Source organism: Scatophagus argus, chromosome 24, assembly GCF_020382885.2.
Source record: "Scatophagus argus isolate fScaArg1 chromosome 24, fScaArg1.pri, whole genome shotgun sequence".
Lineage (NCBI taxonomy): Eukaryota > Metazoa > Chordata > Actinopteri > Scatophagidae > Scatophagus > Scatophagus argus.
Window position 1 is genome coordinate 5,856,824 of NC_058516.1, and position 20,345 is coordinate 5,877,168.

Here is a 20,345-nt window from a genome sequence, read left to right on the forward strand (position 1 = left end):
ATTAAGCTAAAGACTTTAGTACATTCAATTATTTACTACACATTATATGTTAAGAGCCAATTAAGTGCTTGAAACAAGAAAAAAAGGAAAAGAATAGAAAGTCGCACATGACAACCATCACCAGAAATATAAAAAATATATATATATTATTCAATAAGATATAATATAAAGTTATTTTGGAATGGCTGGTCCGTAAATGACTATCTATTACTGACTAACGGTCAGTCACTAAAACAAGACCGACTAAACAGACTGATGTGTGTAGTTCGGTCGTGACAGTGGAAATACACACTTCCCCTCTGTCCCTGGAAGAAACCACTGGTGTGTGTCCTCTCTTTTTCTCCCTTGCTGCATAGAGAAGCAAAACCATTTGCAGGTCATTAAAATAATTTATTACAATTCTCAATATTCTCTTAATTAAAATTCACTTATCACAGTTGGGGATTTGAGAACAGGGCCATTAAGGAGGCTTCTTTCTCTCGCTCGCTCTCTCTCTCCAGTGTACGTATAGGACAGTGTGTGCATGCAGTATGTGTGTATTAACACAATGTGTGCTTGCATGTGAAACTCTTAATCACAAGCTTTTTTGGTTAAGCCATACTGTGAGGCAACTCTTTACAGAAAATATTAAACCTCGCCATCAGGTGCAGTCAGCAAACACACAGACGAAAACATTAAAACTACGCTTTAACGATGACTAACACTTTCAATTAGAGATAAGATAAGAATATAAGAATAAGAATATTTACTTTAAGATTATGAAAATATTCAGATTTATGGTGTCTTACTTTTATTACTTTATTTACTTTCCGTCCCAGGGCGACACATAAGCTCACGACCTTTTTATTGAAGTAATATCTTTTTAAGTGCAATGTATGTTTTAATGTGTTGATTAAAGCCTTCGATCTAACAGTTTATTTTGGCCTATATTTTGGTTGTGATGAGATCTTCTGAGAATATTCATTCACATCAAACAAATGATGAGCCAACCAAGAAAAAAAATGAGTGGGAAGAGATCAAATAGTTCATTAGAGGAATGTTCAGCTATGTGTATTTTATTCATTGCAGTCAGGATGTTTATGTCAAAAACTAATTTCATTCTCTGATCACTCAACATGATAAATACCACAGAGCGACTGTATATGGACCTTGAAAATCTCCACCTTTGGTGCCGTCAACCCTGTTTCCAAAGAAAACACAGTTGGGATGCTGTGTAAAACATAAAACAGAATGTGATCATTTTGCCCACCAACAAATCACGCTGTCTCCACATTTCTGCACCAAATACATTATAAATGGTCAAAACAAGCAAGGTTCCATTTTCTGACCCACAATCCACTGCGCTCAAGTCAATTGAGCAATGGAGTAATCAGACTTCAGTTTATTAAGTCAGCAGAAACTGCTCAACAAGCACACTGCAAGATGCTAATCATGGCTGCAGAGGAATAAACCAGTATAAACCTGATAGCACCAACCGTGCATATTATATGGACATATTTAGCCTGCTGTGGACCTGGTGCACAGTATGCAGCTGTCCATCATGACTTTAGCTAAAATCTACTTTGATCAAGTTGGACATTTTTTGACTTTATACAGTTGATTAGGAGATCTAATGGACCATTACTTTGGGTCTATGGGAGCGTTTTAACCCGCTTGATTTGGTGCAACTAGAATTTTGGTGCAATTTTGAGTTCAACTCTGGACCACAAAATCACAAGACTTGATAGACACTTTCTGAGATGTGTTGTACTTGTGTAAATTCAGCAAGTGTAGCATCATAAACGGTCACAATTAGGGACCTACTGATGTATGAGGATTTTTAGAGGCATGATCAGTTTCTTTCAGATCTTGTTGATCATCATCTGTCCCTTCAGATTCATCTTAAGATCCTTTAGGGGGTCTTGACCCCAGGGTCGGCACAGCAGGAAGAGCAGGAAGATATTGCTGCCATTAAGAGAGAAGCCTCTAAAAAGACAAAGCAGTCAATACAGAAGGATTCTGAAAAACAAGCATCTTTTACTAACGCAACCCTTCCATTAATTCTTCCCGTCTCCCACTGAAACATTTTCTCTGTCCACTTTTCATCAGCGTCATTGTTTGCACTGACACTGATGCTGCGTCACAAGCTCAGCCTTTAAACAGAAGCTGCAGCGAACAAGAAGACGCCGCAGGCAAATGTTCAGCAGCAATTTCAATCATAAAAGCCCTAAACGAGGTTTGTTAGACACGACGGCTCAACAGTGGGGGCAGATACAGGGAGCCGGAGTCTCATGCTCTCCTCTCCAAGTCTCACACACACAAAAAGACACTTCCTCTCTGAACACACACACACCGAGTGTGCAGGGTGTGTGTGTACACCAGTGTAGCCATGTGTCATCTCCAGCTGCCTTCAGGCTCACTGGGAGTTTTTCTGGGGAAGCGCCCGGGTTGCCAAGGACCTCAGCGCCTACTGTATTGTATCCCAGCTACAGTTGCTATGGCATCTGTATTGTTGCACTGCCAGTGGCGATGAATGTATGCATGTTTCCCGCAGAGAGAGATCCCGCGGAGGGCGGAGTCATTAGCTTAACGAATGCTGCTCAAATGACTCTGCACACACGCATACACACAATTACAGAGCACTGCGGATGCACACACACATCCAAAAACAGTCACACACTCACACACTGGTATGTTGTAATTACCACTCTTTACTCCTGGCAGCATGATGAACAGTTAGTCTACCAGAGCATTTTGTCTTTTCATGTTCAAGTGTAGGATCCTGAGTGTGTGTGTGTGTGTGTGCGTGTGTGTGTGTGTGTGTCTAGGACACAGTGGAGAGAGGAATAAAGGGACACATTAGATGTAGTGTAAGACCTCAGTAATCTACTCTGTTGGTGTTTGATTAAACTAACAATCTTGGGGAGCTCAGATCACCGTCAGCTCTGAAATGGCCCCAAGTTGATCAACCAAATGAAGTCTGTTCGGATCCATTCATACGACCACCGGGAGTCAAACAACCTGCGAGCTGATCCAATCGTTCTATTTGTTTACTTATTACAGACTTTCGTGACCCTGCACCTGAGTGAAATAATCCTACGGGTAATTCAATTGCGGCTTTTGTTTACTTGTTAAGAGCATCCAAAAAACACCAGCCAGGCTTCCCCTGGTGAGCAAGCAATTAACCTGCCTGAGATTCATGTGACAGCCTCAAGTCAAGCAAACTGCACAGTAATAATTTCCTCAGTATTGTGTGTCTCAGGGATCATTTGAAAACATTAACTTACTCTTCTGTATAAATGCGATAATTGGAATGATGATTATTGGAGGAAACACACCACCAGCAATCTTTGTCTGTGATTTGATTAGTTTAATAAGCATGTACCTGGATACAGAGCACACACACTGTGCCTTAAGTGCACTAAGAGATGGTTGTTCACTTTTATGATTTAAACTTTTTTCTTTAATACTGGTGCTTTGAGCACATTGGCATATTTTGCAGAATAAGCAAATGAACACATCTGGAGTTTCTTTTCTGATAATATCCAGCCTTGCAATACAATATGTTGCTCATAAACACTGTGGCATGGTTACTCTTTCTTGTATTTTGGCACTTAAAAGCGTGGTCACGACTAAATACTGAAAAAGTCCAAAGTAATTTGAAGCATGAGATAGGATGTGCTGACTTGTTTTACATTTAATCAAAGTCCTGATCATTCACCAGCCTTAACCAAAGTGCTAAAGAATGAGAACCTCAAGACCGGTTTCACCAAGATAAACGTCTAAACTCATTCATTCCACAAAGCTGCCTTGACTATCTTCAGTTGGACTAATCTGCCACGAATTCTGGGGAAATGATGGCTTTCTTTCAAACTAAAAAGAGAAAAAAATGCTGATGGAGCAGCTTGTCGACTGTGTTCACCCCGGCAGAAAGTGTTCGTCTTCTGGAAGAATTCAACAGCTACAAGCAGCATTTTACTGGGAAAATTCACAGGAGTGCGACAATACAAAAAACTTGCAAAATCTCAGAGTGGCACAGATGTTGAGGCTTTTCAATGTGGAAGGTCTCACTTCCGCTAACTCGTCAGTCAGGATCGGGTTTCCTACTGGAAATCTCAAAAAGGAGATCAAAAAGTGACCCTTTAGACACAGTTGTCTTCACCTCAGATGGTCCTGAGAGGTTGGAAACATCATCTTATTCCACACTGTGCAGCAGTGTCAGATATTCTCTATTGGTTTATTATTCCATCAAGTTTACACTAAGAAAAATTCATCTCCATGAGTTCAAATCTGATACGGCTGCACCATTCAGTCACATTAAAATATGTCATATTTGGTATAGTCTTGGTATGTTCCAGTAAGATCTAGTTTCAGGGTCCTGGTACTGTGCAAGCTCGCTCGCCTTAATGTTTTGCGTTTCTACAATGGATGGTTTAGCTCTGTAGTAATTTCTTCTTTCTGTTTCTGTCTGTATTGATGTGATATGTGACCAGGAGTGTGAACAGGGCGTTTTATTCTGAAAACTGACCATATTCTCTATGACGTTCCTGCATCTTGAAATGGATTGAAATGAAATTTACAATATGGGAAAAAATAAATAAAAAAATCCAAAAAGAAGCAAAACAGATTATTGGTTGCATTCACATTTGCTGTTCTCTACAGAGGGTCAGAGAGTTCAGATACAGAAATGTTTTCACTGCAGCCTGGAGCCCCCTGCCCTCCTTATTACATTTGGTCCACTAACACCACGATAATGAAGCAAAGAACACACAATCTTTGTAACAGTAAGTGTATCTGCTGTTAAACAGGGATGATCTTATATTAGAACAAAACTTTTTAACATTTTCTTTTCTTTCCTGTTGATCGAGCACAGAACACCCAGAGCTGTTTTGCATTATGTTGCAAAAGCATACAATGGATATAAACAACCCGAGGGCTAATTGAACTGTTTAGCCCATCCCATATTTAGGAATACTTTATCCTCTGAAACGTGCCTGTCAGCTTGCTTGATTAAGCAGGGGAGCTTAAAGCTGGCTTTACTCAGGGATGCACCAGCAGTACAAAGTCTATCGCTGCTGGAAAACATGTAAAGAATGAAAATTAAAGTAATAATAATAATAATAGTGCTTGAGAAATACAACTTATTTAAGGCAATAGTTTGACATTTTTGGAATTTGTGAGTGCAGGTTTAACTATGAAACAAAAGTCAGAAGACAATTAGCTTTGTTTTGCAGGAGAAGCAGCAAGCCAGGTGGCTCACTCCAAGGTTTAAAGTTCATGAACATGCCTGCCAACACTTCTAAAACTTACTAATTCAAACGTTATTTCTCCTTTGTTTAATCCGAACGCAACTGGCCTGAAACTTGACGGACAGATACAAGATACAAGATTGGTTCATTTTTCACACACACAATCATACACGGGACAATGTGCAGTGAAATTCTTTATGTCCTTGCTACCAAAAAACAGGTAAATAAAAAATTTAAATATTGCAAAAAGAGAACGCTTATAAAAAAATAATAAAAATAAAAATAAAAAAAGTGAAAATGTGCAGTATTTACATGAATAGTGAGAAAGTGAAGCAGTTTATTTCCCAGATTTACGAACAATTCCTTTAGGATTTCTTTAGGATTCAGTTGGGGCAGCAAAATCACTAAGACATATTTCTGTGATTCTGCAAAATTAAGCCAAACTGATCCCAGGAATTAGTCCCACATTCCAAGCCGACGTAGTCTCTACCGGCCACATGTTTTCACTGGCAAAGGCAATAATTTCCATTAAAAACTAATACAGAACAGCTGGATTCCTTTGGCTGAACAGGTGTTGGACAGCAGTTTGTTTCTTTTTCCCTCGCCCTCCAGTGCGTCCTCCTGGAGCCACTGTGGCATTAAGTCCAGAGCCCCTTAACGAATTTAATTCTAGTTTAAGGTGTAAACAAGTCAGCTAACAGAGTGCCAGGCCCTGCAGCCAGAAAACCGATCAGCTAAGTGAGACCGGCTCATTTAGACAAACAAAATTCTGATTGATCTGCACTCCAGCGTGGGTCACATTAAATCTAATGGAGCAAACTGAGCAAGACGAGCACCACATTCGAACTGGGCAGTCTTTAATTAAGTTCAAACTATCCTGCAGAGATGTGTAAATAATAAAAAAAAAACAGAAAAAACAAACATTTGTGACAAACTTGCGTTTGATGAGTGATTAAAATGATGATCTGATGTGAAGTGCCCGTGACATAAAATAAAAATGAGCAGTAGAATTTCAGTAGAATTTCCGAGGCTTCTCCTTAAACTTCATCTCGTTCCTAAACATTTTTTAAATCGGCTGTCCGAAGACAACAGATGGAGAATATTTCAATGTGAGGGAGGTGCTGTTTTGTTGCCGCCATAAAGTTTGATCATCACTCTGCACTTCCTGAACTGTAAGCGAGAATCCAATAAATCCAGTAAATCAGGATCCAGTAACTCGAGTGCCATCACCAGTCATCTCACCTCTGAGTATCAAGTCCTGTATTAACACTTAATAATTAAAAAATCTTCTCAAAAATCACTCTCAAATATAGACATACTTCAGTAAAGTCATTTTACAGTAATAGCAGAGGTTGAATTAACTACTGAACACAAAAAATTACTATTGAAATTTCAATTTTAAATAATCACATCAAACCACAACCCAGAGGTCAGATTTTCAGCTCTAATTAATGCTCACTAAATTGTTCGCTGTTGTAGTTACAAGCTGACTGTATAAACTGCATCAGTGTTTGTCAAATGTTATAACTTCTCCTGTGAAGCATCTATAAAGTTCATAAAGAGTTCAGGAAAGCTTGGAAAGCAAAAAAAAATGTCTCTGGATAAAAAATTAATCTCCAACTATTGTTAGCTGAGTAAAAAATATTCTGGTTGCAACTAATATCAGTGTAAACTGAATCAAACATAAAAAGATATCGGACATTTCTCACTATTTTATGGCCTTTTATAGACAAAACAAGTGATTTGCAAGTTAATCCACAATGAAAACAATTGGTGGCTGCAGCCCAAGTTAAAATTGAAAACTAAACCTATTTAGCACAAAATTATCAAGAGCTTTGGGTGCATATCCAATGACAGACACCTTCTAAATCCAAAACAACCTGTCACAGCAGGTGTTGAACTAAAACTCTGGGAAATAACAGATTCTCCCTGAGCAGCTACAGAGAGTGGAAACGGCTTGCAGAAGGCACGAAGATGTCATAGGCACATAAAATGAAGCAGAAGAAAAGTTATTTATATGGCCTTATCTATGGTCCTGGCTCCTCGTCTCTCCTCTCAGTCTTATGTAAGCTGAAAGAGGATCCCTCTGTGATTCAGAGGCGTGGAGGGTGCAGCGGAGGTCCTGGAATATAATCTATCTGCTAATTATAAACCAAGGCTAAAGCACGACCAAGCTGCCGCTCCACTGAGCTCAGGGCCATACCCAGAGACTGGGGAGGAATTAGCATAGTCTGCGCGCACACACACACACACAAAGAGCCTCAAAGTGATTAGACCCGCCCTGGATGTGAACAGCAATTAACTGCAATCAGAGCCCTGTCCCTCACTTATCCAGGCCTCCCACCTTCTCTCCCTGTGTCTCTCATCCCCTCGCTCTTTCATCTGCATGTCAGCCATATCGCTTGTTTTTGTCTTGATTATTCTTAAAGGGATCCCGTGATAATATGGGATTTTTACTTGGCTTCTCTTCTTCAGCGCACATGGGTCGTTTGGCTGCAGGGGAAGTTGGTTCATAGACATGGAAATAAAAAGTGAATGTGTTTGATGCATTAATCTTGGAAAGGGAAAATAAAGCTCACGGCTTCAGGTCTGTCGGGGAGTAAAGTCGTCACTTTTGCTGCTCAGAGGATCACAGTTTTCCTGTCTCATAACTGTCTGAGTGCCAGGTCTCACGTGGAGTAGCTAATGAAAGAAAGTGAACAGCTAATAAGCTACAAATAGCTCATTCCAATTTGGACTCTCCTGCACTTCATCCCGTCTGCTGTCAGCATTGTCTAGAAGCCAAAATTCCAAGCAGATTTACTTCAGATTCAGGACCAGGTTAACATCACCTCTCAGAGTAAATCCAGTAATCAGAGAACTTCAGTTGGGATGAGCTGCCGTGAGTTTGTTCAGCCCTCAGTTCTAGTGCAAACACACTCTTAGGCCTAAAATTCAGCTTTATAGAACATCAGCATCTATCCACACATTAAAAAAAACATCCAATCATTTTCCTGGGCCGTCCATGTTCACAGGGATACTGTCATGTCAAAGTGGCCCTGATCCTCAGATTCCTCATCACAGGATGCCTGTACTGCTGTTGGAAGAACTGAACTGATTCTGCTGTCACATTCAGTCAGTTCCTGTGGTTATTTCAGCTAAAGTAAAAAATTAAAGAGTGGGGGGGGGGGGGGGATCGAGACACAAGTGAGGGAGCATTTGGTGAGTGGTGAAACTGGAGGCACAGTTTCGACAGCACTGATCCACCAAGACACCTCGCAGCCCTTTACTGAAATTCAGCAACATTAAGCCTGTGCTTTGGGCGAGTGCTGGTCATGGCAAGTGCAAAACCAGCAACAAACATCATTAAAATGAGGTCCACATTGTAAGGAGAGCTGATTTTTTTGCTAATGCTGCTGGCCAACAGTTGGCTCTAGCACTAGCTGTTAGCTAAAATCAGTTTCCCTCTTTGGTATTATATTTTCACCAAACATCAAGAATAGCTCATTTAGACTTTAAATTTTACCTTTAACTTTCCCCCTGTCAAAGTTTTCTGTTGGAAGTCTGCAGCATAGCAGGAGTTCGAGCAGTCGTTACTTTTCTAGACTTCGAAAGTGGCAACACAGGGGGAGCAGAGTGGAGAAAAAGGAAAGAGTATTTGGCCGGTGGGAGGCTTCCCACAGCGGTCTACATCTGGTGAGTCAGACTGCCCACTAACCAGCTCAAAGACCCACAAAACAACCCGCAGACCTTCATTGCTCCTCACATTTAAGAAACACTCTTCAAAATAAAAAAAAATCTCTCCATCCCACCCTCCTCCCTGCCAGCCTCCTCCATCTTTCTCACCATCCGGTTCCTGCACCCGGGACCATCTTCCTCAAGGCCTCCTGTTTCTCTGAACCCTATCGTCCCTCCGTCCAAGCAGGAAAGCAGAAGGAGGAAGAAAAAGCAGCTCTCCCCTTCAGCTCTTTCAAACCTTCCCCCTCCATCCCTTCAAAATCTTCCCATTCCTCCATTGTATCATCCATTCAACCTTTCAACCTAAGAAGCCCTATCTGCCCCTCTGGCCATCTGTCTCAGTTTTCCCCAATTGTTCATTTACACCCCCCCCCCCCCCCCCCCCCCAATATGTATTTTCTAAATCATCTCTCCCATTCCATCTTTCCTTTCCACAACCTTGTGACACCATTTCAGGGAGCAAAAATGAAAACAACGCTGCTGACAACAGTTTCATGAAAGTGAGAGAAGCAGAAATGACTGTGGGAGAGAGTCGAGAGGCACCGAGTGCCTTTTTCTCCCCTTTTGTGTGTATGAGCAAATGGGAGAAACAACAGAAATGAAATACAAGAACAACCGAGTGACAGAACGCAAAACGAGGGGAGAGAACACAGAGCAGACGAGGGAAGAGAGATGAGACGGCGAGAGACCAAATAAGAGAGGAGGAGAGCAAATAGAGGAGAGAGCAAAGGCCAGATCACAAAGTGCTCGGTGGAAGCTGAATCGGGGTAACAGTAGATCTGTAACCTGCTGAGAACACACAGAGAAACAACTGCACTGACTACGCTGACACACACACACACACACACATATATAGCATGTATGCAACACTCTGTTCAGCGCTCACCTGTATTAAACAAATCCACAGTCTTAACACCAAATCTGTGGTTTCTTTAATCTCTGCAAAGACTGCTTTGGTTTTATATGCTGCAAATTGACTGTTTTGGTTCTCACTCCTCATGTTGTTTCCAGACACGACAGAAAACTTTTTGTCATCTTTTTAAGGAGACTGACAATCTGCATTACGGACACAGTCAGTGACGAGCTGGTGAACACAGTGAGCATTTAGCAGCTAAAGAGAGAGGATTTCTTCCCCTCAGGCTGAACTCTACATCAATTGGACACAAACATAATTGAATGCAGTTGATCTGAAATGTTGCAAAGCACTAAACAGTGGACCTTGTTCACACGAATGATCAGAGTCTGATTCACCAAACTACATCAAGTGTAAATGCCACAGAAAATCACACAACCTGATCGTACAGGCTCAGTAGCTTAGAGCAAGGAGCGACGTCTCGCCTCAGCTCCACCCGTCTGCCCATTTTTGAATTAGCCAGGAGTTGTTTGGGGGAAGGCAAAGCCAAGATGGGCTTCAGTTTGCCTCGTTAGAGATCAGCAGATAAAAACCGTCTTAAAAACATGTCCAGCAGTAACTGTAGTCATTTGCTTCATTGCATCTCTGTAACGTTTTCCCGCTAGAGAAAAGCAGCGCATGATTAAAATGGGAGACAGTCAGTGGAATATGACAGTCAGGGATGAATGAGAGAATAGTACAGTACAGGCTATGTACACTGTTAAAGTGAGGACACTCTTCTGGACAGCAACTCACATAAAAACCCTGAGGCAGCTGCTGGAGTGTGAGAAATTTCAACAGAATTGTGTGAGTCATGATACCAAAACATGAATATTAATAGTGTGGTTTTTTTTAACAGCAGCAGTCTGTGTCAGAATAACACAAGATTACAAGAAAACTGTTCCCTGTTCCCTATTTCTGAAACCGCCGGAAAGGGCAAATTAAGAAAGAATTTGCTCATATGACAGCGAAAAATTTTCTGTTCTGGACAGAAAAAGCATGCAACCTGAAGACATCACCCCGGCTCGGAGAAACCGCGAGTCCTCTGACATTTTATAGATTAGCTGACAATGATGCACTATTTTTCTGCAGCCCTACTTAACTTTTTCTACAGCTCACAAACGGAGGAAAACAGCACAGCCCAGTGAAGATCCAGTTTCAGAAACACTTATTTTCCTACATGAATGCATATGCACAAACTCACACTCCCTTGATTAAGATGAGAGGGGAGAGGAAGATAAGGAAGCCTTATTTAAGTGCTGTTTTTCTGCACGTGCACACACACACACACACATACCTGAAATGCTCTGAGAAATGCCAAGGCATTTTAAATTCTTGGAAAGAAATCACTGCAGGTTTTAAGCGTTGAAGGATGCTCTTGGAAAAGGGAGACGCAGCAGAAGTGCAGACGGGAGGTGATATCGCTCTTTTACATTAAAATTGTCCCCCTTTTCTGCATCTTTCCTATCGCCCTCCTTATTCTATCATTTATTCAGCTTAGCTTGTTTTTTCCACACACAGTCTGAAGTGGATAACCTGAAAGCAAGGTGTCATTACATACACCAAAAACCCCTTTATTTCTGTGTATATTTTATCATTTGTGTCCGGAGCACATTTTTGGTAGCTTTTATTACCACTGGTGGCAATGTCAGTATGTGCTTTTTGTGTTAATAATTTAGTAATTAGTAAGATCTGTGTAATAATGTTCACTGCAGAAATTTTATTTGATCTCTTCGGATATATTGTTGTCTAAATTTTCTACTGAAACTGTACGATCAGTCAGGCCCTGCTGAGGAGGGGTGTACATGTACAAGTCCAGTCCTACAAGGCTAACTTGACCCACCAGCGTTCCCTTCTTTTATTATTCTTCACACGACCGCTTTCATCATTTTTCATGTGTAGAACTTAGTGCAACACCATGAAGGTTTTCAAGGAGAGACGGTTCAACTCTTTCAAGCATGCTCCCTCCATTAGCCAGGGGTTCAGTCAGACCTAAAACCAGGTCTTAACCTTCAAACAGCCCCCTCTTTTAAAAACTCTTCTTTGACACTGTTCACAGCAGACGGATGATACGAAACAATGGATGGATGACAGGTAGGTGTAGGAGCCTAGAGTCACCAGATCACCACCCCTATAGCAGCCCTTTGATGGTTTGTCCCACAGTCTGGAGCTCAGATACATGTACAAGAGCACACACACACACACACACACACACAGAGTGTGTGATACTGTTGCAGCAGAGAGGATCAAAGTGGAGCTGATCTTATTCTCCATCAGGTGTGTGTGATGGTGCTGACCTCGTAAGTCTTTTCTGTCTTAGTGTGTGTGTGTGTGTGACAAAGGGGTGTGTACATGAATCTGCACATTAATTATTCAACATGTTAACAGATCGCTCATCTTTTCCGGTCCTCACTTTACTTTTCTGTCACTTTCACTGTCTGTTTTAAACTTAACCAAAACTACCGCTTTACATTTTTACAGGCTGAAAATCTAATGCAATCTGAACCCAGAGAATGTTCTGATGCTGATCCCAATGTGAGCGGACACATTTGCATTCAGATTCAGAACTCCCACCCATTAGCAAGTCCCACTTTTGACGGTGAACAAATCACACCAAGTCAGATATGGTCTCTTCTAATGACAGCACACCATCTGTCTGACGCATCCACAAAGACATGGTAATCTCTGCAAGGAGAGATAGTTTCTGTGGTCAACTTGGGCCCAGTGTGACTCTTTCTCCGACCTGATTGATTGATCACCCCGCTGCGAGCTGTTGGCCCACTTCCATGAGAATGGAGCACAACCTGATTCTGAAAAAACATTCTTTGCCTGACATGACTTCTTCTAACCCAGAAAGGACTTTGCTATGCGCAGATGTGTGTGTGTGTGTGTGAGCAGGGAAGAGGTTCCTCAGGGATCCTCGACTGCCAGACTCATTACAACACACACACACACACAACACACACACAGACACACTCATCCTCCTCTTCCTCCTCCTCCTCTGGTCTGTAGTGACCCAGAAACTTCATATGGGTCAGATCTTGCACTGAACCCTCCACTCCATCTCCTCACAGAGATTATGTACATGTGTGTGTGCGTGTGTGTCTTCATATCCATCACTACTCAGTCATTCATTTTACCACACATCCTCTTCTTGCCGAAAGAAAACAACAGCTGCCTTTCTTCCCCACCATTTTTCTCGTTTTGTGTTTGTTTTCTCTTTCTCTGTTTGTATCAACCCAACCTGTCTCTCCCTCTCTCTCTCTCTCTGTCTCTCTGTCTCATACAGAGCCAAACTCAAATCTCCCAAGAACAGGCATATCTGTTCCCACACATTCATCTTCATTGCCAGCAGCTTGCTCAGTCTCTCTGAGGACACTTATGGAGCCAGCAGCTGCCTCTGCTGCCATCTTCTGTCCAGAAATGTCCCTGCTTGATCATACGGAGGTGGGAGGTCCTCTGAGCTTATTATTCTGTCACCTGAGCAAGCAAGCACCAAGAGTCTGCTCTTGCTTTAAACGAGGCCCCTGTTTTATAGTTTGGTGCCTCGTTCGATGACACCAGGATCAGGTTTCATTGTTACAAAGTTCAATAAATGTCTTTGTTTGTTAAAATTGCATGCCCCTACTCAGATTGTGTCCTCTCTCTTTTTTCCCCAGTATTTGTTACAACTTATGTTTCTATTTCCATCAACACAACAAGTGTCCAGCTCAGAAGGCAGCGTGTTGTTTGTGTAGTTGTTTACCTGCTTGGTTGGTCTTCATTATTTGACTTGTTAGGTCTTTATTGACTTCTTTTGTCCTTGGTTGTTGAGGATACACAAACGGGAAAGTAAATTAATGCTTGACTATGCTCAAATACAAATAACAAGCGAAGGCTGGTATTAACTGAAAACAGAGAGCACTAAAACATCCTTCTAGACTCGGCTGGACTCAGATCAGTAACTCCTCTTGTGCTGCTGACAGCTAAGGTGAAGATTTAAAAGGCAGAGAGGCTGACCCTGAAACAGCACTCTGACAGGGACAACTTAAATCCCTGAGTATTACATGACCGCCTTGTGTTTGTCTACATACTCAGTATATTCAGTATATCTGGGGGAGATGGGGGTCTAACTAGAGCGACAGAAACAACAGTCCAAACCAAACAAAGACTTTGAAGATAAAATATCGCCTGCTGTGGATGAACTGGCTGACTAAACTCATCAGTTATGACTTCCTGGCTGGCCGGCGGGCAGAAGGCGGGACCCTCCCCAGGGCCAAAGCAGGAAGAAACACATCAACAGCAAGTGAGGAGAGAGCAGAAATCAAAAAAAGAGGCAGTGTGAAGACACAGACGTGAAGTAAAATGAGGAGGCACAAAGAGAAAAGGGTACTGAGGCCATAAGAAGGGATGAGATGAAGAAAGGTAGAGGTGGAAGGAGGATGAGAGAGGAGAATGGAGGCAGATGAGGAGAAGTGAGGAAACACAAAAAGAGTAGTATAGTACAGACGCAAAGTGAAATGAAGATGATATCAAGCTACAAGCAGGGAACTTGAAAAAATTGGAGAACTGAAGTGAATAAGAAAAAAAAACAAGTCAAAAACAAAATAAAGTGGACTGAAGAGGAAACAGAGGAGAGGTCAAAAGAAGAGAAGTGAAGAGACATCGAGCCAAGAGCAGTGAAGACTTGTTGTGTTTGGACGTCAGGTTTCTATATCCTAAACACCCTTCCTCTGAGGATCCCCGCATCGTCTGGGTGCACCCACGGTTTTGCATGTCACGCAGGCGTCCTGAGGGTGCGGGTGTCCACAGAAACGCCTGAATCTACCTGCCTGTCTGCGCCGATCAGGATTAACGTTGAGAGGTCTGCGCCTAGGCATGGCATGATGGGTAACAGCGAGGTGGATACGGACCTGCGGGGTGCGATCACAAGGCAGACATGACTACACATATACACACACACACACACACACACACACACTCCCGGTCTCCCACAGCTGATGAAAGGTTGTCAGTGTTGATAAATTCTACCATTTTAAAACAGTCTACAAAAGAACACAGACCAACCTGAGGCTTCACACACACACACAACTTGTAGTAGGATAAATCAAGTGGGCAACACGTCATCAGCTGGATACTTTCGTGTTGCCAGAGGGGGTGTATTGGACCAAATTGCCAATCACACTGAGAAATGCAGAACCAAGCAAACACCGTCTCTATTTATCTGTCTATATATAATATGTCAGGGAATGTTTTGTGGTTATTTTTAGCCATTTTGCAACATTTCATGGATAGAAATAAAAAAAATTAAATGACAGATGACGGGATAATGGACAGATTTTACCTCTCGCCATGTACTTCTTTCCAGCAAACTATCTAGAAATTCATCAAGAATTTAGCAGGAATATTGGACCTGCAAAGTATCGTTAAATTTCACTTTTTTTCCACTAATGTGGTTTAAATTTGGACCTCACGTGGATACATTACAGCACACAGTGCATGGTATGTCAAATACACGCAGGGAGGCCTGTACAACACAGAGAAAGACGGCTGGATTTAGATCCCGACAGACAGTCCAGTCACAGGATGAGGAGCAACTTGGGTGGGAAAATATGACACACGGTGGGAGATGAGAGGCGTGGAGGCATGTAAAAGAGCAATAAGTCCAAAAAAAGTTTCACTGAATAAGAATGCAGGAAAAAAAAGGGAGAGAAAATGATGTTGGGGAGAAAGTTTTGCAGAAACAGGAAATGGGAGACGTAAATAGACTGGAAAACAGAGAGAGGGAAAAACTGAAAGCAATGGAGAGGAAAGAGCGAAGGTGGATCAGAGGGAGAGGGACTGGGCTATCTGACACCGAACGCCAGTCAACAGTCAGGCCAGCTGACCGCTATTTAAAGCATGAGATGACCCACCAGCTGTACCATGGGGGGGGGGACAAGAGAAAGTGTGTGAGACAGACACGGGGGAGGATAAGGGCCTGATTTATTCATTGAAGCTTTATTTAAGCAGGCAGGTCAGTCAAGGAAAAGAGTTACTTACACAGACAGACAGACAGGTAAGAAGGATATACACATCCTTTAAAACTTTTAAAAAGAAACCCTGACTCTGCCGTCCATCTCAGTCCAATCGACTGTGTGTCTCTCTGTCCAGTGAAACAGTCCACTTCATCCACTATTTACAAGTGCTACAAGAAGAAATAAAACCTCTGCAGGCTCCAACTCATCTTGGCCAGCTGCGAGGGGTTCAGTGTCACAGTCACACTTAAACCCAGAACATTTTTAGCCCTGGGTTTGACTATGTGGGAACTTAGCCAGGGAACAATTTAGTCCCGATTTAGCTCTACAAATGGCTGTTGACTTTGAACGCTGCAAGGCCTGGGCTAAACTAACCCACTTCAACATGTTGGTCCGAGGGCACAGGATACTTCACGGGTTAAAAGGAGAATTAAATGCATCCAAAGTGGCACACAGGGAGAATAAGACATAAATAGGTTCAGAAAACAAGATCATCACATCGGCGGGAGTGGCGGCATCTAAATCACTCCCCAATGTGTAACACTGCACGCCTCCATGGTCTTTCCACAGTGTTTCCATTGCCTGCTGCTTTGAAACTCCACTACAGCACAGTGAGGGGGATGTGAGGGGGGCCTTGTCAGCAAAATGACAGAAATGCCTCCTCATGGTTAACCTGCCGACAGTCTAAATCCTCCCCCCACCCAGAGATCCCTGAGAGGACACAGACCCAAAACCACTACATAATCAAGGAATTATCTCAACGGGTGCAGCCTTAACAGCACAAGCAGCCAAGGAGACAAACAAGAAAAGTTATTTCTTTGAAAAGGAAACAGAGCCACGGGCGTCCTGTGTTAAACACAAACAAACCACCAACTGGATGTAAGCTTTTAATAATCCATCAGCCTCAGGGTCACATTTGACATCATGCTGGACAGGTATGGCGATGAGGACACGCTGCTGAACTGCATTATGAGGAAACTAAGATCCAGTGTTTTGCTTTGGCGTGGCTTGACTCTCTTGGAGCTGAAGAACAGGACATCTCAGCCTCCGACACTCTAAACTTAACAAATACAGAGTTTAAGCTCAGCCTCAGTGTGGATTATTGGGTCACACAACTTACAGGAACACAAAACTGCAAGTTTGCTTCACTCCAACCAGCAACAAGTGAGGAATACAATCCCGGACAAGGTCACAGTCATCAGCTGTTTTTAGACTTGGTAACTGTCCAGTAGTGTCAACATCCCCTTTGCAAGAGACAGTGTGTTCATGGGAAATGTAGTTCACATTTGCACACATGTAACTTGAAGAGGTCTAAAGGCAGCACGCACGTTTAACCCCCTCCCCACAAAAAAACATTTAAAATGAAGGGTGAAACAAAGTGGGATGACAGCATTTACAGACACAGTGGTGTTCTCTGCCAGAGCAAACACACACACTTAACAACAGTCTCTCCATCACACCTGCACCAGTCAACAGTCAGTGGAAGGTGTTGTGCTCACAAACAGGCAGTCAGATGCCTGCAGCTGTCACACTAACCCAGTGTGCCCCAGAAGTTTGGGAATCATTTTTCAGCTGCTGTCGGTGAGCATCCTCGGCAGTGAGCAGACCGGAGCTTAATATTAGCTACACAAGCATATGGTCTCTGTCGCTGATCGATATACAGCAGCTCACACACTTCTGGCCACACACACACACACACACACACACACACACACACACAGGAGAAGCTTTGATCTCCCACCGGATCGGCACTTGATGATCTCTCCAAACTCGTCCTCCACAGGCTCGTCGCAGTAGTCCTCGGGGCGCACACCCTCCGCCATCGATAACAGGGAGCCGGGTGTAAAAGCTTAGATGTGAGTGGAGTCGGTTGGGGGAAAATAAATGTTAAAAGTTAAATCCACCAGGAGGAGGGCAGGAAACCCAGAGCGCAAATCCAGAACTAACGGCCAAATGTTGAGCGCGCAGAGTGGACGTGAGAGCTCCGGTGGAGACGGGGAAGGACGAGGGCCGGTCTGTCAGACAGGAACAGACGGAGCGGAGCAGGTGTGCATGTGGGGGGCTGAGGGGGTGGGGATGGGTGTCGGAGCATTCCCACCTCTAAATAGTAGGATGTCAGTCCTCCTCGGGCCTCCGTCCCGTTTGGCGGCCGCCATGCGTAAAACCTGACACCCAGCGGACGCATCAGTGGACGATTACTTCCGCGCTGGGACGGTGACGTTTAATTGTAATTTGGCAGCAGGTGAGTCGGCCCTGGAGTCAACTTTGACCTCCGGTGGGTGGCGGTCACGTGACAGGACACAACCAGCGTGGACTAATGACTACTGAAGCGTCATGTTCTCCTCCCTGTAACCTCGATCTGATAGAGCCGAACGAGTTTAGTAGGTTGCTGCGCGCTTTGATGTTCGTGGTTTTGGGTCACAGAGTTTATAGGAACACAAAAAAGATGGAGGAACTTCACTTTAAGACAGAAAGAGAAGTGAAAAACCCTGGTAGCCTTGATATTCATGAGTCACAACCTGAGAGAATTAGTTAAAAATCTTTATTTATGTGAAGCAGACTGTTTTTCTTCTAAAATGCCACCAAAACAATTAAAGTTCTGTGCAGGATTTACCTCAGAGGGAGAAAATAGAGTGTCTCTTTGCTGCCCCCCCCCCCCCCCATGCAAAAGCACACCACTCACATGTCAGCGCCGTTACAGACTTACCAATATTACATCTGTTGATAAACTGATATGCCCACTTTGGCTTTCCCGGCTCTCCAGAAGTAGGACGTGATTTACTGTAATGGCTCCATTACGCACCGTGCGCTATAAGAGTTTATGAGAACCTGAGAGCTGCTATTATTAGAGATGATGGTATGATGGATTCTGGCGCAGCTCGGGGCCGCAGTCTCACGGATACTCACAAGTACGGAAAGCCTGCGGGGTTGCTGTGAGTGAATGTTCCTAAAACAGAAGCCTCCGCACTGACTGGCATACCAGGCTGCCGCCGGCTGCCGTCTGGACAGGGAGAAGTGGCGTGTGTGTGTGTGTGTGTGTGTGTCGGTGGGTGGCCTGCCGGGGCGGGGGTGGTGGTGATGGAGGTAACTTATGTGGTTCAGCTGCTCCACTCTGTGAGGCTGAGTGGAAGCCCGCTCATTACATTCATAGTTAACGCTTGTGTTTTGTTGACACTGCATGGCTTTGTCACCGCTCTGGGCCAATATAATAAAATAATAAACATAACTGCAAATGAAACCTTTTGTCACTGACCTCTCTGGTTTGAAGTTTCAAGTCTGTCGCACCAGTAACCTCAGTGTCCAGGCGCACCCGAGTTAAATCCCAGGAGATTCTGTCAACGCCATAAATAAAGACAATGTTAAGTACGTGTTTTGAGCTGTTCTCAAAGACCCCAACCAGAACATCTGAGGGTTATAACAAAGATGATTTGACTTTGTTGGTTTGAATATTCCACTTTGAATATTCCTGATCCATGATGAGCATCCAGACCATGTGTGGATGGAAGATCGGGCATGTTTGTTCCAGGCATTTTCATCTAACAAATCTTCATGGTCTTCTGTAAGCATGAACCTCACTGCTGTTTAAACAGAAACTAATTCAGGTACAAATTAGAACATCCATGAAAACATGTGCAGCTGTAGTCAGAGAAATTTAACTGTGGAGGTGAACGGGGTAAACTTCCCACCTGTTTTTTCTCATCAGAGACAGAAATGCACAGACTGCGTAGAACAAAAGAAGTGAAATTTGAAGGCATGACACTTTAAATACTAAATAACAGTAAATTAAAATGTTAAGGACTGATGACTTCTTTTACTTGTGCATTTGCAAAAGAAAGAAAAGCAATGTGTCTTTCTAAAAAAAAATAAATTTTGCTTTCTTTCTGCAGGGCCTCCAGTTCCTCATCAGTGACATTTTTCCAAATACTAAACTCTCCTGAATGCTCAACACCAGCTGAGAAACAGGATGTAGTGAGTGGCTCTGGGTAGGCATGGCACAATATGTCCAGCAGAGGGCAGTACGAGCACATGTTGGGGAGTACAATAAGAATCTCTGCTGTAAACTAGGCCACTGAGGTCTTGGAAAGATGCTTTCTGAAGACGTTTCCCTCGGGGCTGAGTAAACAACAACTGGAGCTGCAGTTGATTCTTAAAAACTACACAGAGCATGAGAGGGAGGATTGATCCGGTGTGCTGTTGTATTTAATTGTCAGATCATTCACACGTCAACCCTGATTTGTGTCTGTTAGAGGCTAAATGACATAGATGTTAGGTGTGCTCACTGTGCTGATGAGAGCTAATCCAGGCTGACAGGGCGTGCTGCTCCTTAACCGACCCCCCCTCCCCCCCCCAAGCCAGGGGCGTAGCACCAAATTCTGGGCCCCGGTAATTCGTGTAATGTATAAAGTCTCCTGAAGCCCCCCACCAAATCAGTAGTCTCTTTGGATCTTTTCACAGCCATTAGCCATGGTTTTCCTTCCATAGCTCTCATTTTATTTCTTTGTTCTACAGCAT

General features: G+C 43.2%; 1 protein-coding gene across 11 annotated transcripts in view; it reads right to left on the bottom strand.

Annotated features, from left to right (window-relative positions):
* dmd (dystrophin) overlaps window positions 1-18,353 on the bottom strand; it is a 227,969-nt gene extending 209,616 nt beyond the window's left edge. For 8 of the 11 annotated variants that reach the window (XM_046382004.1, XM_046381999.1, XM_046381996.1 and 5 more), the window contains exon 1: window positions 17,575-18,351. In XM_046382004.1, coding sequence (XP_046237960.1) covers window positions 17,575-17,656 — 82 coding nt within the window. In that variant the 5' untranslated portion in view covers window positions 17,657-18,351. Of the gene's footprint in view, window positions 1-17,574 lie in introns of all 11 variants that reach the window. The other 3 variants (XM_046382003.1, XM_046382001.1, XM_046382005.1) reach the window with 2 other exon arrangements.
* Window positions 18,354-20,345: the final 1,992 nt, after the last annotated feature.